General features: G+C 47.2%; 1 protein-coding gene across 1 annotated transcript in view; it reads left to right on the plus strand.

Moving 5' to 3' along the window:
- Nucleotides 1-474: 474 nt before the first annotated feature.
- Nucleotides 475-16,640, plus strand: part of LOC144163364 (coatomer subunit alpha-like) — a 29,585-nt gene continuing 13,419 nt past the window's right edge. The window contains exons 1-9 of the mRNA XM_077694320.1: nucleotides 475-834; nucleotides 6,027-6,411; nucleotides 7,433-7,604; nucleotides 8,687-8,844; nucleotides 10,666-10,828; nucleotides 11,218-11,419; nucleotides 12,083-12,222; nucleotides 12,306-12,690; nucleotides 15,084-15,230. Coding sequence (XP_077550446.1) covers nucleotides 607-834; nucleotides 6,027-6,411; nucleotides 7,433-7,604; nucleotides 8,687-8,844; nucleotides 10,666-10,828; nucleotides 11,218-11,419; nucleotides 12,083-12,222; nucleotides 12,306-12,690; nucleotides 15,084-15,230 — 1,980 coding nt within the window. The 5' untranslated portion in view covers nucleotides 475-606. The remainder of the gene's footprint in view (nucleotides 835-6,026; nucleotides 6,412-7,432; nucleotides 7,605-8,686; nucleotides 8,845-10,665; nucleotides 10,829-11,217; nucleotides 11,420-12,082; nucleotides 12,223-12,305; nucleotides 12,691-15,083; nucleotides 15,231-16,640) is intronic.

The following is a 16,640-nucleotide window of genomic DNA, read 5'->3' on the forward strand; positions in this document are numbered from 1 at the left end:
CCACAGCAGAGAAGCATGTAGGCGTTTGTAAATGCCGGCAAACCTCTCTGCTTTTCCAATAAAGAGCCTTCTCTCTTCCTCTTCTCATTTTGTGTCACAGAGCGGCGCTAACTCTACGAATAATACAGTTACGAGCAGCCCTCAAGTATAACACCTGTTGACGGCTCCACGAACGGGATTTAGCCCTAGTGGGAGAATGCGCATACTCATTAACTTGCGTACAATTACTACAAACACATTTCTATGTTAGCCAGGCATATATGACATCTTGTGGTAAACTCAAAAAAGGTAGGTGTATGGAAAATGTTTGAAATACGCGCCATATGACTTTGTTACATTAACGTAAAACTCCAGCTTAGCAAAATAAGTTTTGTTAAAAATAAAACCAATTATTACATTATGTGCTTGTTAGAAAGTGGAAAATATAAAATAGAGAACATATTTTTGCGTTTCCGGTAGCGCTGGGATCAAACCGGAAGTGACGGGTCGGCAGCGGCGCTGGCGTGCGCGACAAGTGCCACGACGCCAGAGTTGATGTTTTGGGGCAAATAATATCGGAAAAGTGGCTCGTTACCTTCGCTAGCGCCCGACGACTGCGAGGACAAGATGCTGACAAAGTTCGAGACCAAGTCAGCCCGCGTCAAGGGGCTGAGCTTCCACCCGAAGAGGCCGTGGATACTGGCGAGCCTCCACAACGGTGTCATTCAGCTATGGGACTACCGAATGTGCACGCTGCTCGACAAGTTCGACGAGCACGATGGGCCCGTGAGGGGCATCTGTTTCCACAACCAGCAGCCGCTGTTTGTCTCTGGTGGCGACGACTATCAGATCAAGGTGAGGCGGCTTTTGCCCCACGCACGACGTGGACGTCAGCTGACGCCGGTCTTTTCCGAGGGGTGCGGCGCCCCCCACATGCTGGGGTTGCTAAAGTGAACTCGTACGCGTCTGTTGTAAACGTAAGGTCACATTAACCAAGCTTTACGCAAGTTCATTCACCTTTGTAAGTGCCGCACTCTAAGCAACATTCACCTGCAGTTGTCCGTCAATGCGAACCTCCAACCAGAAGTGCGTTGCCATAGGGCAACGTTTGAATTCGTATTGTGAGCATTGCGTGATGCCCCTGGCAGAAACAAACAAAAAATCAGTACAGGAATGAAGGCAAGCAAACATTGCACGTGTTTTAGGTTACTGGCATTTTATAGTAGAAGTTTCAACTCTTCGGCTATGTGTGACAACGTGTAGTTAGCATTCCAGTAGTTTAGGAAGCAGCAGGGTTTATTCTTGTATGTGGATGTTAGCCGTTTTGTTTGTGACGAACAAAATATCAAAATTGATCTGTAAATCAAGCAATTGTAGCCACTTCTCATCGAAATGTGTCGTCTGTGTGCCTGAGTACACTGCAGCTCGTCAATGGCAAACACGCAAATATTTTGTGTACACTAAACGTACAATTATTAGGTTGTATAAGAACTATGAATGGTGGTCTACCGAATGGGACACTGAGAAACTTTTCGAGCGAGGGATATAATCTTGAAAAACCACAGGGACTTCATCAAAGCCATCTATGATGGATGTCTTTTTTTTTTTATATGAACAGCAGGAAACGCTCACTTACACTGAAAAGCTTGTAATCTTTTCATCTATTTTTGTTAACCCCCACCACCTTTCTTGCATTACCATAGCGTTTTTTTGCGTCATTGAGCTAAGGTCCCTAATATTGGGAAGCTTTTCTCATGCACTTCCAGGAAAGGACAGGCATCATCCTCACATCATCTGCACGCACTCTTGCCTTGCTGTGTCAGCATTGGCGCTTTCAGTTAATTACCATGATTGGCTGATGCATGCTTACATGCTGTCATGTTTGTCTGCTTTGCACACATTTTTTTTTTTTTTTTTTTGCTTGAAAGTTTCTTATGATACACCTTGTCACAAGACATGAAGCGATGTGAGGTTTTCAAAAGACTCGTACAGGCTGCCTGAGTTCACCTTTCCATTCAGTCACCCCCGGTGCTCATTGAAGTGTGTCGTGATTACAGATTGTCCACCACTTTCTAATTATGCCTTTTGAAGAAGCTAAAAGGACCAAATTTCACGCACACTTGCGAGACTGTCATTGTTTTCCATTTGCAGTGTATTGCCAACATTAACAAATGGATCTTTTTAGTAACTCAGTGGGCATGGCTCAATAAAATAGGTGGCCCTGCAAAGGCCTGCATAGTTTCCAACTAGAGCACTGCACAGGCCTGATTTTAAGGCCCGAGTCCGACCCAGGCCCGTAACACCTAGCCCGGGCCCGGCCCGGTCATTCATTTTTTGGCCTAGAGAGGGCCCGCGCGTGTGCGACCAGGACCGGTCTTTGACGCTGACGAAAATTTGTTTATTATATTTGGTTCAGTGTCTTCGTAGCGGGCGATCAGACGGAGCATCTAGTCTGTACAAGCACGTGATGAACTGAAACTCAAAAAATAAGGTTTTAAAAGTGCACATAGTTTAGCTTTCACCGTCTGCAGTTCACACCACATCGGCGTAATAATAGCTCGTATTCTTACGCGAGACACCATCACCTTTGATGACCAGACTCTTGGAAACTCCACATGGTTGTCTCGGCCACAAGTTGGTATTACTGAAATTTTTTGATCCTCATTTGAGTCCATGAGTATGTACGTGCGTTGAAATATTTCACCTGCAGTGGCTGTTAAGCGGTGGTGTTTCTCTAGCACGCGAGTTTGATTCCCGGCCACGACAGCCACATTTTGATTGGTGCGACATCTAAAGCACATGTGTACATTGACATAGGTCCACAGCTCCAGGTTGTCTGAACTAATTCCTTCCCCGCTAGGGCATTCCTTGTAATCATATCTTTGGTATGTTTGGTATCTTTGGCGGGCAATGGAGCGGAAAATGATAGGTGTAACATTAAGGGACAAGAAGAGAGCGGAGTGGGTCAGGGAGCAAACTGGTGTTAAAGACATATTAGTAGAAATTAAGAAAAAGAAATGGACGTGGGCAGGGCATGTAATGCGAAGGCAAGATAACCGCTGGTTATTAAGGGTAACAGAGTGGATCCCTAGAGAAGGCAAGCGGTGCAGGGGGCGGCAGAAAGTTAGATGGGCAGATGAGATAAAGAAGTTTGCGGGGATAAATTGGTCACAGTTGGCACAGGACTGAGATAATTGGAGAATAATGGGAGAGGCCTTTGCCGTGCAGTGGGCGTACATAGGCTGGTGATGATGATGATGATTACGATGACACCAAAATATAAAATCTTGTTGCAGTACATGAAATGTCATTAAAATTATAGTATAGTGACCATCAGACCTAGCAAAACACGTTTTTAAAACAATGCATACAACTAACATCAAGAAGCGCGCAAAAATAAACTAAAAATTTTCATTTTAATGCTCTTTTCTACACTTCACGTCGGACCTATTAACGGCCGTGCCTAGTGCCTATGAATTCAAGCCCGAGCCTGGCCTGAGCTCGCCGAAAATTGACTTCGGGCGGTCCGGGCTTGTGGGCCGGGTCGGGCCCGTGCAGTGCTCTACTTTCAACTATGTTTGGTTGGTCATGTTCAGTTTAGTTTAACTATGTTTAGTCACAGCTGAGTTCAAAAGCGGGAAATGATGCCCTTATACGCCTCGAGCTTCGCGATCGCTGCGCCGCCTGCCGCCGCTTCTCCGCGGCGTTGACGGGATTTGCGCTGCGTGACTGATATAGGGGCCCGTGCAGTGTTTTGGTTCTATTTCGCTTCTTTTCGACTTTCCGCGCCCAAAAAGAACTTGTTATGGTGATGACTATCGGCAAAGAGTACGTTTAGGTCACTTAAAAAGCAGCTGCGTCTTCGTAGAGTACGCGATCTCCTGCAAGAGTACCCGGGGACGCGTTTCTGCGCGCTTCGTCGCCGCTCTTCCGGGCGTCGGCGACGGCAGCAACATATCACCCATGTCACCTCCAAAACATCAGGCACAAATGAATTCTACTGACGCCTCGTTTAGACCTGATACTGGCACAATGAGAGGTTGGCTTCATTTTGCAGCGTGGACAACGAATGCGGCTTCGTTTCGCATATATACGCCGCAGAAAAATATGTTTCGGGGATGTGATTACCCAATCCCGGACAATAACTTATGCCTTTTATAAGAATATAAACCATGCTAAAATGTAAAGTTTATTCAAAGCCTGTGCGTCGTTGAATATGTGCCCACACACGCCATATAGCAAGAACCAAGGCAATCTAATATGAAACCACGGAAAAATACATGCTGTGCAAGTGCGGAATTAAGAAACATAATAGCTCTAACGGAAATGAAAAAAAAAAAAAAAAAGAAAACAGTGCAGCTCCTGGCATGCTAAAGACGTTCGTCGAAACTTAAGCCAGGTAGGTTTCACCAGACCAACTATACGCGAAATGCAATGCTATTTCGCGAGAAATCAGGGGGGGGGGGGGGGGGGGTGAGGGGGACGCCGTGTACAAATGCGGAGCGGAATCAAGCAATGAACGTTTTAGTAATCCCACACGTAAATCTCGCGTTCACTTTCCTTCTGTTTTTCTACTTCAACGAAGAGTTGATCGTACGGCGGACGCATTTTTGGAAGTATACAGGGTAGGCTGTTCAACAAGCGATGAAATGTGTCGTTGGAAGAGTGTGGTATGTGATAATTAAGGCCTTCTGATTTCAGTTTCTGGTTTATTCTGCAGGCTCCCTGTGCCATATGACGATATTTCGAAGAAGCATTTAGTCGCGGACGCGGATTATATTGTAAGCCCGTCTCCGCGCTGCTCGCAGAGGATATATGTAGCAAATGAAGGTCTGCGGGCGCGCACCTCATGACAAGACCACTCTGTGGTGTGCTGATCCCCGAGTATAATTATGCATTGTCCATCCTACTTTTGTTGAATATTCCCGAAATTAACACAGACTGGCTTGTAAATGGTGGTGATCAATGGTGGTGGCAAGCGTAACTGGTGTGCTGTCAGGTATGAGTGCTCCGTTGATTATGTAAGCGAACAAAACCGATTTAAATCGTAGTATATAGCCGTAGCATGAACATCTGAGGAACCGGTGGTTACGGAGACACGGCTAGTAAATTCAGGTCAGTGTAACTACAATCGGCTCCATCATACGCCGGTTTCTCGACGCTGGCCTGCGACACACACCTGGCGCTTATACAGACCGAAAATACCACACTAAGATCGCGTCGGAAACATTTACACTCTCGTAAACACACCCCATTTGCGAACAGAGTGACTGCTCCACACAAACGTGAATTTCAAACGCCCACAAACGGTAAATCTCAGTCGTGAACGTGCCGCAAAAGCAGCGGCGGCACTGGGGAGCGGGGCGCGGACTCCCGCGCCTGCTTTCGAAACGGGCCGCTAGGGGGATTTCAGTGGCGCCCCTACAGGCCGCGCTCGAGGCGTATAGAACACTTGTTTCATAAGCTCCTAAAAACCTTTCTGAAACAACTAACATGCGTTGAGTTCACTGTTGTTGTAATGTAGCTCAACTACTTCACAATAACTCAAAAACTGTGCCTGAGCACACTAATGTATGGCTTATCTTCCAGCAGCATGTTCTCCGCCAAAAATTACGACCTGAGTAGTAGTACTTGGCATAGTAGCACTGGACACATGGAAGTGACAATGCCGGCAACGCATTTCCGCTCTCAGCACAAGTTCAGTGTGCCGGGAAATGAGCCATTTTTGAGGTGTGAAATGTACGTGCGATGCGTAAAGCAAGCCTTGGCAGCGAATGGTGGAGTGTCCGATTCACGGCAAGGCTGCCATGTGGCCGCTCCTCTATTCCACGAAAGTTCGCTCGCGGCTGTGTTTAGTTCGTTCGTGATGGGCATTGGTAGGACCATTTTTTGCAAAGTGCATTTTTAAAGGGGCTATATCTGCGCACGTATGTGGATATTCCTGGCAAGCGTGGTATTCTTGGTGGCTCTGGGTTGATGTTTGTGCGAGGGTCGTTGTCTGAGGGCCCTCATGCTGTCGTGCTCATCTACTCCTTCTATTGACCCAGGTGTGGAACTACAAGCAGCGGCGCTGCATGTTCACGCTGCTGGGCCACCTGGACTACATCCGGACGACGACGTTCCACCACGAGTACCCCTGGATCCTGAGCGCCTCGGACGACCAGACCATCCGTGTCTGGAATTGGCAGTCGCGCACCTGCATCTGCGTCCTGACAGGCCACACGCACTACGTCATGTGCGCCCAGTTCCACCCCTCCGAGGACCTCATGGTGTCCGCCTCGCTCGACCAGACCATCCGGGTCTGGGACCTGGCCGGTTTGCGCAAGAAGAACGTCGCCCCGGGCCCCGGCGGACTCGACGACCACCTCAAGAACCCGGGCCACACCGACCTGTTCGGCACCTCGGACGCTGTCGTGCGCCACTTTCTTGACGGTACGTCCTGTCTTGACCTGGCGGTTTACTTGAACTCTTCGGTTCCTTTCCTGCCCAAATAATTGGGTGTTGTAATTGGGCGACAAACTATTCCGCGTAAGTCGACATTTTTTTCTTGGGCATGTTTTTGAAATGTTTTTCTACAAAATGTGTATTGTAATTTTTTTCTACTACCGGTGGTTTGTTATACACAACTCCTTTTTTATCATTTTCTTCGAAAACTTGACAAAAATTTTGATTTTGATATTTATTTTCGCAACTCTGATGTATGAAAACATTTAAAAACTGGTGTTATTGGAAAGGCTGTTAAATAATCTGCATTTTGTGTTCCTGTAATTAGTGCCTAACCATGTTTTTTAGCAGAAAAAAAAAAAAGTTTTCTTGGACCCCTAAAAATTGGTCAATTTTCCTGCAGTCACAAAAGAGTTAAGGTAGCCATGAAGACATAATCCAAGTTTGGTTTAAAAAAAAAAAACCTGCTGTGTCCCAATAACGGTCTAATAACGGTGCCAATTTTACTTCAATCTTCAACCGATGAAGCAGGATTGACTCCCCAGCCACTTTCTGGTGAGGTTGTCGTGACGTCTCGGAATCTTGTTCCTGCGATTAGCGGCCATCGACCAACACCTACACCAAGAAACAGCACAGGGCAGTCGTTGTGGGGCCCCTAGTTTCGTTTGACAGTGTCACTTAAATGCTAACATACAGAACACATGTTTTTACTTGACTATGCTGTCGGGGCTGGCCTCTATTGTGTGACTTTAGCGCAAACTGTGAAAGGTTTTCAATATTGCTCGCACTTTTTCGGTTAACGTAACGTCTTTCAAGGCTGGAATGGTGCAAAGCGAGTACCAAAGGCTGGTTATTTCAAATTGAACCAGGCTGTATTTTGAAACAAGCGTTTCACATTGAAACGTAGGGTGGATAATATATACCAGTCAACATTTGTAGTTCTCGGGTCATTGTGCGATCGAGTTTGAGTAGGCGGTATGAGAGCCCCTGGCCGATCTTTGTGTCCCAGGCCACGAACGGGGCGTGAACTGGGCCGCCTTCCACCCGACCGCGCCCCTTGTGGTCTCTGGTGCTGACGACCGTCAGGTGAAGCTTTGGCGCATGAACGAGTCCAAGGCCTGGGAGGTGGACACCTGCCGGGGCCACTACAACAACGTCTCCTGCGTCATATTCCACCCACGGTCGGTCAGGGTTGGGTGGTCGACTCTGCGAGTTAGCGCGCCGCCATGTTTGCCACGTGCAATATCTTAATTTCGCTGTAATGAGGCTCTAAAGTGTATAAATGAGTGGTGTCACAGATTGTCAATGGGGAAATTGTACTGGCGGAGCTTGTTGAAATGAATTTTTAATGCATCAGCGCTCTTTCGCTATCCTTTGCTTTCTAGCATTCTTTGTAGACTTCCCCCAGTAATATCTCATTGTGTAATGGGCAGCACAATGTACTCTATTGGTATACACAAGCTGAGTTGGGAATTTAATAAAAGGTCATATGGCTCAAGAATTTACAAAGACAACTTTTTACGACGTGTGTTATAGAATCAGCGCACATCAATGCATGACTTGGCATTATAATACACAACTATGCAGGGAAGGTGTGCTTTTGCTTGTCGAACAGCAAATCACCAGGCATCTAACGCTATTAGGTCTTGTTTTCATAACTCTGTTTCTAATGGATTAGTGTGTTTCTCAAGCTCCTCTTTCAGGCTGCTTTATTTTTACAGCATGTTTGTTACCCGGGGGTGCTTGTGTTGTAGTATACTTGAAGCACTCTTCCTCGATGCATGCGTTTTTGACATGCATACAATGGGTAACAACATTCTTTGCCCAGTTTTCTATTTTATTTTTTAGAATTTCATTTTGACTCAATGATTCAGATTGTAGAAAAAGTGTTGTCAAAATAATGAAAAACAAATTTGGCAGCTAGCTTAACATGTAAAGCTTGGTCATGTACAGCGGAGGCCAAAAGTTTGCGGACGCAATTTCGACGGCAACTTCTCTGGTGCCTTGCGGTTTATCTCCTGATACGCGTATGGGGATGATGCTTCGAGGGATGATGCTTTGAGTACGAGTACAAATCATGTACTGGGCCATTCGACGGCAGAAATAACCTTTGAATGTGGAAATCGCGTCTTCGAAATTTTGGTCTTCGGTTGACTGCAGGATACAGCTTCTGTCTGTTGGCTCGTGTTAGTCCTAAGCAAAGTCGCACTGAGGAGGCTGGTGAGGGAACGTTGACTGGCTTGGCGCGCTGGCTCTGCCCCAGGCAAGAGCTGATCCTGAGCAACTCGGAAGACAAGAGCATCCGCGTGTGGGACATGTCCAAGCGCACCTGCCTGCACACCTTCCGACGCGAGCACGACCGCTTCTGGATCCTGGCCAGCCACCCGACGCTCAACCTGTTTGCGGCCGGACACGACTCGGGTGGGTGGGTCGGCCAGTCCCGGCCTCCTCCCCTCTTCTTCTTCTTCTTTCTTCGTGATCCGAAAAAAGAGGCCGGTCGAGGAAAATTTGTTCTTGAGCGTTGTCTGTTATGAAGACAACCCTTTCGAAAAAACACTGGTGCACTCAGAGTAACTTTCTTTTTTTCTTTTCTGATGAAACTGAACTCGGGCACTAGCAAAAATTTCAATTTCCTTGATAATTCACTTGGGCTCGGGATTCAAGCCTACATAGGCTGTGGTTTATATTGTGCTACATTGTTGGTAATAATTGCCACCAGGTGGTCTGGGGTGGAAATCGAATTTGCCACGGAGCAGTTATATCTGCTGTAAAGAGAGTTGCCATATGTGAGCAAAGATCAGCCTATTTCAGCTGAATTAGAACTTTCCCTTTCTTCTTTTCTTTTACCAAAATATGACAAAGGGAGCACTGCATAGCAAAGCCAGTTGAACGCACCATGTAGCTGAGAAATTTATCCTAGGTTGACCAGTGGGATTTGCCAGTACGCCCATGCAGAACATGCATCACTTCTTAAAATTTTTTCACCGTTTACTTTCTGCATCTGCAACTCTGGATACTTGTTTCTTGTTGGGTTTTTTTTTTTTTTTTGAGGAGTATCTGAAATGTTTGGTTAATTTCATGTGTGTTTTATTTAGGCTTCCAGCAATTTTGTACACAAGAATATCTTTTTACCAGAGAATGTGACGTACTTCTGGCTCGAGCAGAAAAGTTTGTATGTGCACATGTCCCAAATTCCCCTGTCCCCTAACATCAATGTTCTTCTGCTCGATACACCCTCATCACATGATGTTATTGTAGTCTTTCAGTCTCCTAATGTCCAACTCGTCCCGCTAGTCATGACTTAGGTGCAGGTTGAGAAGTAGAATTGCAATGCACTCCTTATACGAGATACTCAAATCAATTTGTAGTATAGCCGCATTGAGACATTCCCTTGTTTCCTTACTCTCTCCCTCTCTCTCTGCCGCATCCTTTGTATTCACTCTTATTCCTTTCTCCCAATCCAATTAAGCCAGTGAAGAAGTAGCGGGCTATATTTGCATTCCTCTGGCTTACTTTGCCATCTTCCATTAAAAGTTCCCGATCTTTCTCAATTTGAATTGAATTGAATTGAATCTAGTTTTAACAACCATGTTGCAGGAAGACCAGGGGGAGAAAAGCTGTTTAAATGGCTTCAAGGGCCCTGGCCACCTTACACCCCGAGCAGCAAGTTGAGCACGACGAGGGGAATCACAAAACAAAGTGCTCAATCAATCAATCGACCAACCAAATTCAGTAGTTTCAGAACATGTTTATGTTGCTCATAAGGATGTCCCCGTATGCGAGGAGTGTACGGCACCTCCTCTCCTGTATCCGCACCTATAGGTGGTATTCGTTGAAAAGTTCAGCTGTCAATTTCTTCGCTTGGCAACACTGAAATGACCACGGACATGGCCAAAGTGCCACGGTTTGTGCCACTGCGGCCGCACGCTGAAGAAAAAAATAACACCAGCGTGCGTTGTCTGCTCCGTTTCAACCCGATTCTCAACAGTGGTGTCAACAGAGTGGTTAATCGCACTCACATTGGAGTCGAGGCATTACTTTGTCGAGAGCTTGGAATGTCCAACTCATATGATGCGCTTAGCACGGACAAGTACCGCCATCCTGCGGAGCACAACGTAACCAGTGACGGTGCGCTCACATGGTTGCCTGCATGCGTGCCTCGCTATTGAATGCAGGCTATATACAGTGTATCGTGCACTGCCACTTCTCCCGTCCTCACTCCTCCTCCTGCTCTTCTGCCAGGCACGATCCTGTTCAAGCTGGAGCGTGAGCGTCCGGCCTTCTCCCTGCACGGCAACCTGCTGTACTACTGCAAGGATCGCTTCCTGCGCCGCCTGGACCTGACCACTTCCAAGGACGTGGCCTACCTGCAGTTCCGCGGCGGCAGCCGCAGCCCCGTCTACAGGTGCGCAGCTCAGGCCAGTTGGGAGGACGCGGTTGACGAGTTCTGGGGATGAAACGCGGTCCTTACTAACTGTGGCCACGTGGCTGTGATTGGGTTGCATGAAGGGGTGTATCACAAGTGTCCCGATTCTGTTGACTGAAGAGGGTTGTGCATTCACTGTGCTGGTTGGTACAGCAGCAGAAACGTCAGAAGACATGCTTTGGGGCTTAAAAGTGGTCGTTCGAAGTATACGTTGTTTTCGTATCAAAATAGTTTACAGCATGCACGAATGCTAAAGGGGGTCCCAGGACTGGGAACATGATTCGGGCCTCCTCTTGGCTCGCCGGAATTTCCGACTTTTGTTGTTCTTCCCTCCCTCTCTCTCTCTCTCTGTCTCCCCCTTTGTGCAGCATGTTCTACAACCCGGTGGAGAACGCCGTCCTCCTGAACACGCGCACCACGAACCCGGACAACAGCACCTACGACCTGTGCATGGTGCCGCGGGACTACGACCCCCAGAACCCTGACATGGTCGAGGGCAAGCGGTCTGCCGGACTCACCGCCGTCTGGGTGGCGCGCAACCGCATCGCCGTGCTCGACCGCACCCACAACGTGAGCGTTTCTGGCCCCCAAAGCCACGCTGCACGCTTAGTTTCACTCTCACAAAATGTCAGTTGTGAACATGGGAGTGTGTTGCTTGGTAGTGCTACAGCCGTTGTCAAAAGATTACGCGTAGTGTATCTGATTTACAAAGAATTCGAACCAAAAGCTGACATCCAAGTGCGACGGAATCATTTTGTGATAGTAGGAAAGGGAAGGCCTTTTGCCAGCTTTCTAGCATTTAACATATCAGCATCATTCGATAGGTAAGCTTGTACATTGAATTCTTTGCAAACTTTTACCTTTTGGCGTGGCCGAGAAAATTTTGTCAAAGACTACCTTCATGTCCAGAGGAGAGGGGTTATGACTGGACCTAGGTTACGGTAGGGTCAAAGGGGCTGTGAAACGTGCTGAAAATTATTAATGGGCTTATGCATTGTTCTTCTGGCTCAACGAGAAACACCTTCTCTTTGCACTTTTGAAACATGGCAGCTGTACTGCAACATTTACTGTTTGCAGTTTTTTTTTTCTTGCCATATTTTTTAGATGCACTTTTGTGGTTTTCAACACACCACAAGATGTCTGTGGTCGGCATTCTTGTTCTGACTTGTGCCATGCTGTGCGGTTTTTTTACGTGTGCACTTAGTTTGCCTCGATCATCGTCCTCTTTTCCAGATTGTCATCAAGAACATGAAGAACGAGGTGAGCAAGAAGGTGCAGGCCCCAAGCTGCGACGAGATCTTCTACGCCGGCACGGGAATGTTGCTGCTCCGCGACTCGGACAACCTGATCCTCTTTGACGTCACCCAGGGCAGGTGGGTTGGTCTCTTTTACTCTGGACAGTTTCTCGGCGTGATTGAGGTGCAGGATGAGAGGGCCAGGTGGCGCTCGATTGCAGGCAGCGTGCGCAGACCAAGGCCAAGGCCAAGTACGTGGTGTGGAACGGAGACCTGAGTCACGTGGCACTACTGGCCAAGCACACGCTGACCATCTGCAACCGGCGGCTGGAGGTGCTCTGCTCTGTGCAGGAGAGCACGCGCGTCAAGAGCGGCGCCTGGGACGACTCGGGCGTCTTTGTCTACACAACCTCCAACCACATCAAGTACACGCTCACCAACGGGGACCACGGCATCATCCGCACTTTGGACCTGCCCATCTACATCACGCGCGTCAAGGACTCGAGCGTGTACTGCCTGGACCGCGAGTGCCGGCCCCGGGTCCTGGGCATCGACCCCACCGAGTACCGCTTCAAGCTGGCCCTGGTCAACCGCAAATACGACGAGGTGGGTGCCTCCGGCCTTGCAGCAAGGACCCAGCTGAAGTCAGTCTTGGCTCTGCTAACCCAGGGAGAGCGACGATCAGGTTTGGCCTAATTTAGCTGGGGGTTTGCGTTCGTTTTCAAAGCTAGCTATCTACTGGCTGTGGGGGCAGTGGTTTCACTGGCAGAAGCAGGCAGATCACTAGTCTCCTAGAGTCCTCGTTCTCAACCCCCCACCCAGTCAGGATTAACTCTTTCGTGACTACGGGAAAATTGACTGATTTTCGGGGGTACAAGAAAACGTTTTTTTTTTCTGCTAAATAATTGGTTAGGCCCTAATTACAGGAACACAAAATGCAGATTAGTTAACGACCTTTCCAATGACACCAGTTTTTTAAATGTTTTTGTATATCATAGTTGCAAAAAAAAACATCAAAATCAAAATTTTCGTCAAGTTGTCGAAAAAAAATGATAAGAAAGGAGTTGTGTATAACAAACCACCAGTAGTAGAAAAAAATTAGAATGTACATTTTGTAAGGAAACATTTCAAAAACACGTCCTGGCAAAAATGTCGACTTGCGCGGAACAGTTTGTCAGATGTAAAAAAACGTTAGCACGCGTGGTGCTCGTGTCATGCGGTGAAGCCCAACCTCCATTTCAAAATGTGCAATTTTGGGTGGTTCCCTGGAAGAAATCTGGCGGTTTGACATTATCAGAGGCACCAATTTGCCCCCACATAACGTAAAAACATCATGTCAATGGCTGACTTTTCATTTACAGCGAGCACAATATTTGGGACTAGCACGCGATGCGGAAAAACATGCATGAAGTTGAAAACGGAACTCTGATGTTGATGCTTGTTGACGTTCACGGTCATTTATTTCTCAAAACATAAAGTTGCGCTTTATTATCTTCTGACTCGCTATTGTAGCCTTGCTTGCAGATATGTGGTGCAATGTAGAGAATCGTGCCGTGCAAACTTTGGCCGAGTAGCTGTTGAGTGATAAAAAAGATCAGCGCAACGAGCCTTCTCTATTGCAGGGCCACCTAACAGTTCTCAAATGAAACAGTACAAAACGTATTCGAGACTCCGTCCGAATAGACAGCTCAACTAAGCAGCAACACTAGACCCCTGGAGATACCCTCGTATGGAAACGAAACTGGAAGGTGAAAGCTGGCGGTGTGTAAGGCCAGTTTGAAGCGCTCTCCTCGTCGGAACAATATCTGGTGATGGGGTGTTATGCTTTGACTTGCATCGGAAGTTCTTATTGCAGAAATTGGGTTGGGGTTGGGTCAAATCAGGAGCGGCGTGCTTCGTTCGAGGATCGGTCGCGGATGCTCAAGGCGTCACTGCAGGTAGCCTTGAAGTTGGATAACTGCGTAGTAGCACCAAATATGAATTTTGCCATGCAGAAACGAAACCGAAACTGTTGTAAACTGCTCGAATGGTCCTGTAAAAAGTAGAACTACAACACAACTTAGAATAATGTGTGCAAAGGCAATAAAACTGCCTAAAATCATAAAGTAGCTTTGCTTAGACGCACTTCTTGACATTTTCAGCCGATTTCAGTGATTATTACTGTCAGAGTGCATACCTTACGATTGAAAATCGTTTGCTGATTCACCATTCGGGCCCTGATAACAAAAACCAAACGCTGATGCAGAGTAATTACGAGTGGCACGCATTCTTCTTTGGGAGCAGTGACGCGCGATGACCACGCCTGTTTTCCACACCCAGGTGATACAAACGTGCGTCAAAAATCACGTTTTTGTTGCGAAAATTAACACAAAAGTTTTTTTGAAAGGGCATTTTCTGATCTAGCTCCAAACAGCTTTACTTGTTCCAGCAACGCCTGGAACGCTATGAAAAGGCGCTCCCAATGTATCGTTCAAATTGAATGATTTTAAATAGGCGTGGTCACGAAAGAGTTAAATTGTGTAACATACCTGAGTGTGATTGCTTGTTAGAAGAATTGTCCCTGCCATTTGAGCTGATGCCCTCTGTGTAAACTTGGTGGCAGGAGGTCGGAGGTTAAACAGCTGGCCAAATTTTAGCACCCTGTGCTTGATACTGATACCGAAAGTGGCACAGAAGAAATATGTACTTTTGCTGTGAGCTGGGATTCTTGCAAAGTGCAGTGCAAGGCAGCAAGGGCATAAAAGTGCCGGTGGAAAAAGTGGTGTGACTGGTGGAAGCAAATCACTGCTTTGCTCCAATAACGTGGTACCAATTGTTAGTGTAATTGCAGCCAGTTGCAGAGCTGGCTGGTGTGACATCATAGGCTCTGTTGGAAGTTTTGCAATATCTCGTGCCTCCCTCTTTTTTGGTGAAAAGATCCTTCTGGGAAGGGGGGGACAGAGTTGACCCAGCTGAAGAACGAGGCTAGGCTCTTTCGAATTTCACCCTGCCCATTGCAGGTGCTGCACATGGTGCGCAACGCCAAGCTGGTGGGCCAGTCCATCATCGCGTACCTGCAGAAGAAGGGCTACCCCGAGGTGGCGCTGCACTTTGTCAAGGACGAGAAGACCCGCTTCGCCCTGGCCCTCGAGTGCGGCAACATCGAGGTGAGAGCGGCTCGAGGCTGGTCGTGGATGCGGGTGCGCACTACGTGCTAAAAAACCACCACCGAGTGCAGGTTACTTGCTCCAACAAATGGCATTTATCTAGTCCGTGGTTGCAATCAACAGCGGTAGTGGCAAATGCATTCCCAGAGTTGCAAATGCTGAGCAGCTATTTTTGGCAAAGATTTCCCGTTCTCGGGCATTACTGCATGATTCCTGGCCCTCGTGTATTGACTTTTCTAGACCGGGCTAGTGTGAGGCCCCGAGGTGGAGTAAGTTCCTGCGAAGGGAAAATTTGACAACTAAAATTTGAAAAATTGAGAATTAACTTTCCTCTTTAGCCACACAGCTGCATTTGTAGGTAATTGTGAAATTTTCTCTTTCCAGTGCTTTTCCTGCAATGTAGACAGTTTAATCGCTAGCTCACGTGCTGTGAACGTTGATAGCATTTCTATGTGAAATGGAAGTTAAAAAAAAAGCAAGTGAAAGTTGATGTCATACGTGGGCTTCTAAAAAAAGAAGGAAAAGGAAAGCATATACGGTATAGCTTCATATAGGTACAGTGGATATTGCGCTTGCTACATGCCATCCTCGCCACTACTGGATTTTAGAGGATGTAGTGTGACCGACACATTTCTCACGCTGTTATTTCTTTTTTCTTTGCTCAGCCCATTTCGCACTGATGGAAAGCCGATTTGAAGGAGCCCTGATTGCATGCAAAATAAATGTCGGTAGCAGCATAGGGCCATTACACAAGATAATGAAGACTACCATAGGTTTTAGCACTCTGCAGCCAGTCAGCAGCTAGGATGTTGTCAAACTCAACGCAAAGATCACCAGCCTGACTTGGTAAGAGCAGACTGTCGAGTTGCCTACTGTCTGGTGTATCAGCTACGGGAAGCGGGGGGAAAGCTACAAGGACACAGTGCTGAAGGTTTTTATTTTTGATGGCTTCAACCAAAGTTGCCCTCGTCTGACCGCGCCTGCTGGGCTTGCATGTTGCACGAGTTCTTTCTTGGCTCATAGACTTTGGCCTCTGAATCTAGTAGGGTGTGTTTCTTGGGGTAACACAGAGGAAGGGGTGCCATTTGCAAAGAGCACTGTCAAGCTTTATAGGCTAGCAGCATTCGGTAACAATGTTATGGGACGACATTAATGTAGGCAACCTTCGACTGTTCTGAGTGGTTGGGAAACCTGGAACTGCATTGCAGGCACTTTTATCTCCTACTCCCTCTTCATCCAAGCGCCTGAGCTATGGAACTCCTTGCCAGTCGACGCTAGGAGGGCCCGAAGTGTCAGGGAATTCAAAGACTTGGTGCGGTACAGAGATGTGTGACCAACTGCACCTCCCCTCACCCGTATATACTACTGTATATATAACTAATAACTCCCCTCATCTGTATATATGTTATC

The sequence above is a fragment of the Haemaphysalis longicornis genome, unplaced genomic scaffold (assembly GCF_048455015.1).
Source record: "Haemaphysalis longicornis isolate Haplotype H1 unplaced genomic scaffold, Haemaphysalis longicornis Haplotype H1 scaffold_12, whole genome shotgun sequence".
Classification (NCBI taxonomy): domain Eukaryota; kingdom Metazoa; phylum Arthropoda; class Arachnida; order Ixodida; family Ixodidae; genus Haemaphysalis; species Haemaphysalis longicornis.